General features: G+C 30.8%; 1 protein-coding gene across 10 annotated transcripts in view; it reads left to right on the forward strand.

Annotated features, from left to right (window-relative positions):
• The window catches only part of LOC108567526 (adenylate cyclase type 2), a 92,829-nt gene that overhangs the window by 49,519 nt on the left and 31,252 nt on the right, over positions 1-12,058 (forward strand). For all 10 annotated transcript variants that reach the window (XM_017928040.1, XM_017928043.1, XM_017928041.1 and 7 more), the window contains exons 3-5: positions 3,667-4,005; positions 4,076-4,270; positions 7,069-7,281. In XM_017928040.1, the coding sequence (XP_017783529.1) occupies positions 3,667-4,005; positions 4,076-4,270; positions 7,069-7,281 (747 nt within the window). The remainder of the gene's footprint in view (positions 1-3,666; positions 4,006-4,075; positions 4,271-7,068; positions 7,282-12,058) is intronic.

A 12,058-nucleotide genomic window follows, 5' to 3' on the forward strand; every position in this document is an offset into this window, starting at 1 on the left:
AGCAAGTACATTAAATTATTTAATTCATAATTTGAATACTTACTTACGTAACTTACTAAGTAGATCACTTATATAACATATACTATAATAAAAATCTTATATGAAAAAAATATAAACATAATTTTTAACTACTCAATTACTAATAAATGGAAAAAACTTGTATTTACGTAAAATTAGGTGATTATTTTCGGTGGCAATCTCAAGCCCGACAACCGAAATCCCGTCTATCGAAATCCCGATGTTCGAAATTCCGAGTGCATCGAAATCCCGACGTTCGAAATCCCGGCTACCATAATCCCGACAATCAAAATCCAGACTATATTGAAATCCCGACAGTGTCTTTTATTATTATAAATTTCTACAATAATATTTTTATGGTAGTCGTGATTTCGATATAGTCGGGATTTTAATTATCGGGATTTTAACATAGTCGGGATTTCAAGCGTCGGGATTTTAATACAGCCGGGATTTCAAACATCGGGATTTCAATAGACGGTCTTTAGGTTGTCGGGATTTCAATAGACGGTCTTTAGGTTGTCGGGCTTGCGATATAGACCCGATTATTTTCAGAATCGTCACGAAGACTCAGGTTCATCCGCAGTAGCAATAGCGAATCTGAAATGTTAAGACAGGCGCATCCACCATTTTTATATATACAGTAGAACCTCGCTTAACGAGCACCTCGCATAACGAATTGTAAGAAAAATGACTCGATCAAAAACCGACGTTTCGCATAACGAGTGACGATGAGAAGAAAAGTCCCGGATTGCGCGCCTGCGAGGTTCCAATGTATTAAAAAAAATTCTTTATAATATTTTAATTAATTTGAAAACTTTAATTTTTAAATCATATTTCTGTTTTCAAATTTCATCAAATATTTTACAACTATTCCAATATAAATAAAGTTGCTTTGATCATTGTGAACTTTATTTCGATGCTAAGCAAATGTAATTAAACTAATTTATATGTAATTTAGAATTTTCCATGCATAACTAAATGAACAATGTTAATTTGATTGCAAAAAAACAACAAGACATGTATTTCGGTTTATTCAATAGGATGAATTTGTTTTGAGCGTACGTCTAATTGAAGATTACTAATTATTACCGTTTCTATTAATATCGTCATTAAAGAATGCAATATGTAACATCAATAATGCATTTACACGATGATATTCGAATGTCTGTAATTAATTACGTTCTCTCCAATATGGAAACCGTGTTTAATGCACATGTATGATTAAATAGTCGATCTTTATTTACGAGAGTCAAGTGTAATTAAAAACTCGCACTAAAAACATTTTTCTTTTAATATGCATATAAAAAAGTGTGCCTTTAATTTAACAAAAAAAAATGTGAAGAGTATAGTAAAAAAATCTAATATTACAGCAATACCTCGCATAGTGCGGTTTCAATTAGTCCAAATTCATTAAAGTCCGGTTTGAAAATTTTAAAAGAAACTAAATTTTAGCTGAGTAAAATAAATTGGCATGTATTTTTGTATGTATTTAGTTCCTCGATTAGTCCGGTTTCAAACATTACTGTATTTTATTTTTATTAGGATTCATTATTTGCTCATCTCTTGTCAATTGTCAACAAACTTTAATGTTATATTTTTGTATCATGCCACAAACAGGCTTTAGTATATGAATTAGATAAGTTCATGATCCGGTTTAGAGAAATATCTGCTTTCGGACTTTAATTAAATCTTAGCAGCGGGACATCTTTTAATCGCATTTTCTTAAACGCAATTTAAGCTCAGATCCTCTAATCCGCCATTATTCCCCAAGTTAAAACCAAGGGTTGACATTTTAATTTTAAATTTGAGTTATAGCTTAAATAAAATTACAAATTTTAATCGGTTTAATTAGACAATAGCAAATTTATATCAACATAATTAGGTTTTACAATTACATAAATATTCAGTAACAAATAAGCACAATTAAAAAAAAAATATATATTTCCTTGTAAATTATTTTTATTGTGTAAAGTTTATTTAAATAAACTGTTTATATTAAGGATTATAAATAATTAGTGCAGGTGAAGAATTCTTCAAGTAAAATTAGGAAAGGACAGGAGAAATTTATAAATGTATAAATATTTTGTTTATATACTAGAATTTTAAAGGATAATTAAACCTATAATTTATATTCTTTCGGTGGCAATCGCAAGCCCGAGAACCGAAACCGTCAAACAAATTCCCGACGTCCGAAATCCCGACTGTACCGAAATCCCGACAAACTTAATCCGGACTATATCAAAATCCCAATTATATTAAAATACCGACAACCATAATCCCGACTGTATCAAAATCCCGACTATATCTAAAATGTATACAATAACATTTTTAAATTATTCCGGAGCGTAGTGACTTTTAAATTGTTATTAATAATAAATAATAACAATTAATAATCTAATTGTATTAGAGATAATTTCATAATATTAAGGTTTATTGTGAATAATTCAACAAAATCAAATAAATTAATAATAATTTATTGTTATTAATAATAAAAGTATAACAACACAAGGTGACTACGCTCCGAAATAATTTAAAAATGTTATTGTAAAAATTTTCGATATTGTCGGGATTTTGATACAGTCGGGATTTCAAACGTCGGGAATTTGATTGACGGTATTTCGGTTGTCGGGCTTGCGATATATACCCATACCATCCCAGCGCATCCACATTTTATATCATGAAATATATAATATTTTAACAATCACTTTAAATTTAAAAATTCTCCATTATTTCAAGTTCTTATTTAATTTTAATAAACTAAAAACATTATTATATGACTAGAAGAATTCTTCGGAAATAGAAATTTCGATTTAAAATTCCAAGTTCAAAAAAAAAATTGCCATATGAAAATTTTAAACATGACAACTTTGTACTTTTAGTCTAAAACAATATACACTTTTATTTTCAATTAAATGCATATTTATCTGAATGAAAATATTATTTTTTAGTATAAACTTTTATCATTAAACATTTTTGTTTCGTTCAAACAAAGTTAAAGTTTTTGAATTTGTTCAAACTTTCTTAAACTGTGAATGGCTCCAGAAAATTTTAATCAAAATTTACAAATTTTAGCTTATTATAATTTTATGCAGTTTATATTGATCCGTGTGTTTATATAACTATTTTATTATATAATATGAGTATTATATTCAGCTGTGACAAGAATACATATATAATCATGGAGATAATTTCCCTAACGGCAATATCTATATTTAGTAACATACATTTTTTTAAGTTGATACACGTTGGCAGTTTACAATTATAGTTGGCAGGTTCACCATGATACAAATGTATGAATAATAAAACAGCTCAGTATCATAAGTTTCATTATCGCCATGATATATAATGATTACAACTACATTTGCATTGTGAATTAAGTTTGTAGTGGCTAGTGTTATGTGCAATTATTTGAACGGGATTTGAAGCTAATGTGTTATTAACTATGATTCATTGGAGAGTAGCATTAGCGGTATTGTCAATAACCACGAAATCAATATGTAATATTACTGTTTGTAATTGTATGCAAAATGTATTTATGTTTTACCATATTTAAAACCATATTATATGATTTTAAATAAATTTTAAATACAATCAAATAAAGATGATTATTGTGTATATTTGTATATTAAGTTACATATCGTTTTGCAGGATGTCCAGGACAGGATGTTTCCGATCATAATGATATCGGTGATGACGGTGACGCTGGTGATGGTGCTGCTGGCGTCGCAGTTTCCGATTGTGATGGAATCGGAAGCTTGGGCTCTGATCGCCTCGATCCTCGTGACCGGAATCGTCGCCACTTCGACGCTGCTGCTGGCCGGAAGACACGCGCCGCTTCCGCTCTTCGCCCTGCTCCTCGCGCTGCACACCATGCTTCCGGTTTCCCGACTTGTTGCTATAGCCATGGCATTCCTCGTCACCGTCGCCCACTTAACAACTTCCATAGCCTACAGATACACCTCTGATGTTCACTCTTTCTACATGCAGGTATATAATCTCATCCGTTGCACCATCAGCAGAATCCGGTCTCTGATGTCTATCTGTAATTGGATTTCAGCTAATCTCAGAAGTTGTGCTGCTCGCGGCGGCCAGTGGGACGGGACTCTATTATCGTTACATGACCGAAGGGGCTCATCGTCGGACCTTTGTCGGCACAAGGACTTGCATCGAGTCAAGGGTGAAATTAGAGTGCGAAAAGGAGCAGCAGGAGCAACTCCTTCTCAGCGTTATTCCAGCTTACATCGCAGCAGAGGTAAATCACAAACTAATTACAACACACTTGCTTCTAATTACACTACATTTAACCAATATTGTTAATAAATTGAATATCTACATCTCTTGTTTAACATCAAAGGCATGATTATCCATTGAATTGCTATACCCAATTACTTTCCAATACACAGTTGGGCTTTCCATTTATTAGATTACACTTATATTATCATATTCTACAATAGAAGAACAACAAGTATTGATTACATTGGACAATAAATATGTTTTTATAAATTGTATACAGAGAAAACCGACAAAAAACATATATTTATTTGCTGTAAAACTGTAACAGTTGACAAGTCTAATCACGTCAAATGCACGAGAATTTGTATGTATTTTTAATAGAGTGTATAAGAAATCACTTAGTTAGTTGATAATCCCTAAGATCAACACTTGCATAGTTGACTTAATAAAACTAATTAAGAATATTGCATAAACCTCTCTAAAACTCCACACCGACCCACCTACAAGATAATCCCGGGACACAAGACTAATAATCTAATCATCTCTCAAAGTAACCAAATTACAGACAAATTTACAAAAAAAGAGAACTTGTAGATAGTAAATAATTTTATCTTGAAGTTTTTGATCTAGTAAAAGAAGAAAATATACAAATGTCATTACTTGTACATACTTATCTATATATTTGGTTTTATACGTAATTGACTATAGAATTATCTAAATCCTTGTAATAGAGTTGTGAAAGAACAAAATCCCGATGATCCACTATCATTGATAATGTTCAAAATTCTGAGCTTTAGCTTTAAATGAATTTATTTCACCTTTCATGTGGCGCTCCTATATAATGCAAAAAATCTAATGGAAACGGAGAATGAGAGAAGTGATTAATAACTGTGCTCTATCTTTCTGGCAAGAACGTATTGTCGCGAAAAAAAAACATCTAAAGTCGCTAAATCCACTCCACTCCTTTTTTTCACTTGAAAATAAATTACTTTTTTCTGCGTAATCTAAAATCGAGGGTAACATTTTTTAGGTTTATGTCATATTATTTTTGTTCTAGCCGATAAATCATGAATTATTTCTTCATTATCATTAAAAATTAATATGAATTAACAATTAACAATTTTATTTTAATTGTAGTTCTGTAATTCTTTGAATTTGTAAAATTTCATTCTTTATATACAGTTCTAAATTTAATTAAAAGTTAAAAATGTGTCGCTGTTAAAATGAAACATGCAAAAAAAAACATTACAAGTTTCCATCTGTTTGCTATTTCATTTCTTCAATTTCGTATTACAATAATGTGTGCTTCGACGCGACGTGAGGCTTTTAATTAAAGTGCGAATTGGAATGAAAACAAAAATATTAATAAAAACGCAATATAAAATTAAAGTAAATTAAACAAGATGTGGGGAGAACTGAAGATGAATAAAAAAAATCTCTATTTGCATACTTTAATTTCTTTGATGAATTACAAAAGACAACCGAAGTAAACATCATAGCAGCAGTTTCCTTTAATTATGAATTTCGTTTCATTATGTACGACAAATATTTACTCGAGTTGCTTCTTGCAATTGAATCAAAGGATATCTAATGTATTTACATCAAAAAAAACATTCTGCGCACCATCAATGTTAATCTCACTGTTTCATTTTCTTAATTTTATCAAACAATTTACTTCATTAATCGCGCGACTTTTTTTAGCATCGTTACTCGCGTTAGAGAAACTCCGTTAAATATAATGTTAGTAATTTATTTAAATAAATATATAATTGGAATGCATAAAATATATTACCTTTTAATCAGGTTTATTTTATAAAAATGTAAAAAAATATATCTTTAACTTAGTAGTGATGTTTATTTCTGATGGTTTGTCTTTCTGTGATTCCATTGCTAATTTTCGTAAAATTTCTGCATCCGGTTCATTTCCTGGATCATTTTAAAAAATGGTAAAGTAAAATATTATAAAACCAATACTCGCATGATGTCTGATAGACTCTGCTAAGAATATATTGCTGTTAATCCTTCACAACATTAGTTCAAAATGCAGTAATGTTCATTTATAAATCATCAATCAGTATGAAGAATGTACAAAAATATTTAAAGTTATGGTCTCACAAACGCCGTGCGAGTAACAAACTATTAAACAAGGTATAATGTATGATAGATAACTTTGGAAAATTATCTATAAATAACATAAACTTTTGTTATTTGTACACAGATCATATCTGTTAAAGTAATGTTATTTGTCTAATTACCAATAATGGTTTTTTATTTATTCAATTATAATTACATGAAACTGTTAATCATTTTTTTACATCAGAATTACATCTAATTTAAACAACGTTTTAAAATTTTGAAAAGAAATAATTTAATGTAAAAATAAGATTAGAAATAAGAAAATATCCGATTAATACCTTTGGATTCCGTTTCGAATAAACGTATTCAACTTTGGGGAAATAGCAAAAGTAAATGAGTCAGGTGAAAGCGTTTAAAAGCGGAAATTTGTAATGCAATTTTCTGTGTTTATACATTCGACGAAATGAGAAAATTGGATTTGTGTATATGCATGGAAAGTAAACAGCGATCAATATTCCGATGTTGCAATTATGGAAATCGTTATTTTTGCAATGTAATTAACTGGGTAAAACGGAGATTGCAGACAATGCGCGCCGTTTGGTAATCGTGTTGCCTTCTACTTTATTCCAGAGGATGCAGACAAATACGCAGCAAGTCGCTAATTAATAATTAAGAAAATAATAGCAATACTTTTTACGAAAGTTTTCATGCTGCAGTTTTTTTTTTCTATTCTTGTTGCAGGTTAAGCGGAGCATCATGCTGAAGATGGCGGATGCCTGTCAAGAGGTGACCAACAAGCAGAGCTTCCACGAGATGTACGTGCAAAGACACAACAACGTCTCCATCCTTTATGCAGACATCGTCAACTTTACGCCGTTATCCGAGCAACTTTCCGCCTCGGATCTCGTCAAAACTCTTAACGAACTCTTCGGCAGATTCGATCAAATTGCTCAGGTGAGTCAACAATTTAACTTTATTTTTTAACAATATCTTCCAAATCCGTGAGCTGGAAACCAGTATACTTCTAATGACAATAATAGCTTCCATTAAGAAGATAATCAGTATTAAAAAAAAATCAGATCTATAATTGTTTCGTTTTTTGTATACATTTCTCATTTGGGTTCATCTCTTCATACATGTCTTATATATAGTTTTCAGTTTTATTAATTATTTTTGACTTAATCATATTTAAGTTATTGAATACAAAATTCATATGTGAAAAATATTAATGAAAATTGACTAATTTTTAAATTTATTGCATGCGGACTATTCGAGTTATTTCAATTAGGTTCTAACTAACACATCTCAAGAGTTTCTAATTGCACCAATTATTTGTACTTTTAGTATGCAACCAAACAAAACATGTTATTTTCTTTATAATTCAATGCTTTCATACTAAATATTAATTAATTAAATCTAAATATTTTTTCAAAATTTTCTCGAAATGAATGTTATCTCAAGTAATTATAGTAAATATTGATTAATTCACATATTTACATTCTTCTTACTAGTGTCGCTCAGCAATGTGTAGAAAGAGAAAATATTTCGGGTCATCTGAAATAAAAAAAAAATATGAATGAATGATTGCGTTGTGTCTCCTATAAATTCTTGCAAAAATACCATCACGAAGGTCTCCAAATTTAATTTGGTCATTTTTCCGACAGTGAAACTCTCATCCAGCTGCGTGCGTTGAATCATAAAAGCCAAACACTTCCTAACCCTTGGATTTGTTTTGCAATACCAATTCACTTGATATACGGCGTTTCCTACGCTCTGAACCTGAAAAACTGCAAAATTAAGTACGCAATTTGTATATATAATTATCTAACCTGATCTTTGATTATTGCGGCCCAAATGCAGTAGTATAGCATTTGTATAAAGAATATGATTATTATAGAGCCGTATTGTATGATGTGTCCTAGATCTGGTGGAATTCTGAGGATTTATTTGCATATTGTTATTGGATTTTATATAAGCGATTTTTTTGTGATTACCCGTCGGCAGTTAGCATGTAAAATGCGACTATCTCAGTGGATGAGGTCAGGGAGAAGAATCCCAGCAACGGAAGCATGAAGACATGTCTAACTTCCTTTATAAATCTGAGAGCAAGAAGATTAACTTGTTATCACCTTTACTAATCCTTACCGTAAAATGAGATCGTGCTGAGATATTATCTCGCTTAGTTTAGCCAAAGCTTCCGATTCCGATGATCTCTCCAAATCCAATCTGCTCAAGCTAATTTTTATCATTTCCATGCCCACATAGCCATAAACAATGGCAGCTACGAAGAATCCATCAAAACATAAGTGTATAGGCATGAACTGGTAATAACAATAGATCAGCAAATAACCATAAAGCAGTTCGTAGCAAGGCGATGTCTCTAAATCGCAAATCGGGTAAATTTTAATCGGTAGCTCATTGAACTTATGCATGATGAGTGGTGAGAACATCGTTGAAATTGAAACTACGTACGCTGAAAACATAAATGTTACCACTGTGATGAATGCAACTTTATGGATTTTCAGCAAATTCCTCTCGTGCTCTGGAAATTTGTTCGGAGGCCAAAAATCCTTCAACAATGTCAAAGCGTATTTCAAGTTCTTTCTATAATAAGTAAAAGTCGCAGCTTTCAGACAACCCTACAAATTAATTTTAATAAGTTTTGAATGCTTTCATTTGGTTATAGTTATACCAAAATTCCAGCAGGTATCAAGTTTGCTTCGGAAATTGAGTTCACGTCCTCCCAATTCGATATGATTCCCAAAAAATACCAAATAACGTAAAAGGCCAACGAAAAAATACCGATCGCGTTTAGGATTTTGGTCTTCGAGTTGTACTTTAACGGATTCATGTAGTTCTTGTTCATGTAGACTAATAAGAACCTCATCAAGGGCTGGTATTCGGTTGCGCTCGACATCTTCCCATCAAACTACAATTGAAACGCGATCCGGTGCAGTTAAATACTTTATCGCAGATAATTGTCTCTAAACGTCGTTCGAAAACCTATTAAAAACTTTTGCGATGAAATATTCCACGCATGTGGCAAAATGATTGTCATGCAATTATTAACTTTAAACTTTCAGAAATTTGATAAACCTAATTGTTTTTTACTATCAAAACTTTTTTTCTATAAATAATACTTAATACCAGTCAAATACAACTGATTCCTCTTAATGTAATTTTTAGTAATTAAAATGTGTGTGTTGCTTTATGATCTGTATATTTGCAAATACAAGGTGTCATAAAAGAAGTGTTACTATTTTGTTTTATCGACAGTTTTATCTTGAGGTTATGTCAATTTTTATTTAATAATTGTGTAGTACCAAGCAATAATTTGATAAGTTAAATGCGCATTGCTTTGCTTTAATAAAAAAAACTATAAAAATCTCTCATCTTTGAGACAAACAATTAATGTAAAATATTTTTAGTACTGGAAAATTTAATTATTTAAATTGATTATTAGAATATACTTGAATCGTTTTTTGTATACATTTCTCATTTGGGTTCATTTCTTCATACATGTCTTTATAATATTAAAGTATAGTTAATCGGTTGATTATAACGAAATAGTTTCTAGTTTTATTAATTATTTTTCAGTTACTGCAACTTACTCTAAATGATCATAAATATAACAAAATGGTCAATATTAAATACACATTTGTGACTTAAGCAAACTTAAATTCTTTAATACTAAATCCATATGTGAAAAATATTATTGAAAACACACTAATTTCGAAATTTATTGCATGCGGACTATTCGAGTTATTTCTATTAGGTTCTAACTGACATATCTAAGAATTTCTAATAGCACCAATTATATTTACTTATTAATACTTTCATACTAAATATTAATTAATTAAATTTAAATATTTTTTTTTAACAAATGTTATTTCAAGTAATTATAGTAAATATTGATTAATTCACATAAATGATTGTCATGCAATTATAAACATTAAACTTGCAGAAATTGGATAAACCTATTTGTTTTTTGCTATCAAAACTTTTTTTTCTATAAGGAATATTTAAGTAATTAGTAATTAAATTGTGACTGCAATTTTTTGGTTTATTGATCCATATATTTGCAAATACAAGGTGTCATAAAAGAAGTGTTACTAAACTCTTGAAGTTTTGTCAATTTTCATTTGATAATTATGTAATACCAAGCAATAATTTTATTAGTTAATGGAAAATTATATTCTTTTGCTACAAATATGGTGATTTGCTGAAAGTTTACAATATGTAGCCAACTTTTAATGCATTTTCTTGGTTGTTTCACTTAAGAGAGTGTAGAAGGAGAAAACATTTCTAAACACCTAAAAACTTTATATCATTAGTCTTGAACTGTTTAAGTGCACACAACATACCATAACGAAAGTCTCCAAATTAAGTTTAGTCATATTTCCAAGTGTAAAGCTTTCATCCTTTTGCGAGCGTTGAATCATGAAAGATAAATTCTCTCGGACCTTCCCGTACGTCTTGCTGTGCCAATTAACATTGTACAAGGAATCAGCAACGGTTTGCATCTAAAATTATGTTGGTAGATTTATTATGTTGCTCTATTGAGAAAACTTACCTGATCTTTTACTATAGCTGCAGAAATGCAGTAATACAGCATTTGGGTTATGAAAATTGTGATCACAGAGCCATACTGAATGATGTGATCCATATCTGGAGGCATCCTGTTGAGTATTATGTAATTGGAATTTATTGGTTTTGATTATTATAAAATATTGTTTACCCATCGGCGGTGAGCATGAAGAATGCAACAGTTTCTGTAGCTCCGGTCAACAAGAAAAACCCTAATAAAGGAATGGTGAAGACGTACCTAATTTCTGTGAGAAAACTATAAACGTGGAATTTCAATTTGAAATATAGTAACTATAATGTTTTCAATCTACCGTAAAATCAGTTCGTGCTGTGCACTGATTTCGTTCAATTTGTTGATAGCTTCTTTTTGTTTTAAACGCTCCAAATCTATTTTACTCAAACTGATTTTGATCATTTCCATGCCCACGTAGATGTACGCAATTGTTGTCACGAAGAGACCATCAAAGTACAGATGCAACGGAATGAATTGGTAGTAACAGTATATCAGCAAATACGCGTAGAGCAGTTCGTAGCAAGGGGAAGTTTCTAAATCGCAGATGGGATGTATCTTTATGGGCAATTCGTTTGGGCCGTCCTCGAAAAACTTTGAAAACATAGCAGGAAGAGAGAAGACATATGCCATGACGAAAAATATGATCACAGTGACGTAAGCATAACGATGCATCCTCAGTAACTGCTTTTCGTGCTCCGGAAATCTGTCGGGCTTCCAAAAATCATTCAGTAAAATCAGAGCCTCCCTCAGATTCTTCTTATAGTAAACCAGAGCAAAACCCTTTAGTAAAACCTGAAATATAAGTTTGTTTTGTCGTTTTCTTTTTTTTTGATAAACAATAGGATTTTAGTTACCACTGTACCAGCTGGTATCAAATTCGCCTCTGGGATAGAGTTTATGTCGACCCATCTATTTGTGAAACCAATAATGTACCAAATAACGTAAAACAATAAACTGAAGACTGTGAAGATGTTCAACATTTTAATCACGAAATTATCCCTCATAGGATTCAGTAGATTCAAATCCAAGTATGCCAACATTAGTCTCAACAAAGGCCTATACTCGTGATTACTCATTTTCTATAAATATACAACAAAAATCTTGCATCAAGAACAATTATTTACAAATAAT

This window comes from Nicrophorus vespilloides, unplaced genomic scaffold (genome assembly GCF_001412225.1).
Source record: "Nicrophorus vespilloides isolate i.1.1-1 unplaced genomic scaffold, Nicve_v1.0, whole genome shotgun sequence".
In the NCBI taxonomy this organism is placed as follows: Eukaryota; Metazoa; Arthropoda; class Insecta; order Coleoptera; family Silphidae; genus Nicrophorus; species Nicrophorus vespilloides.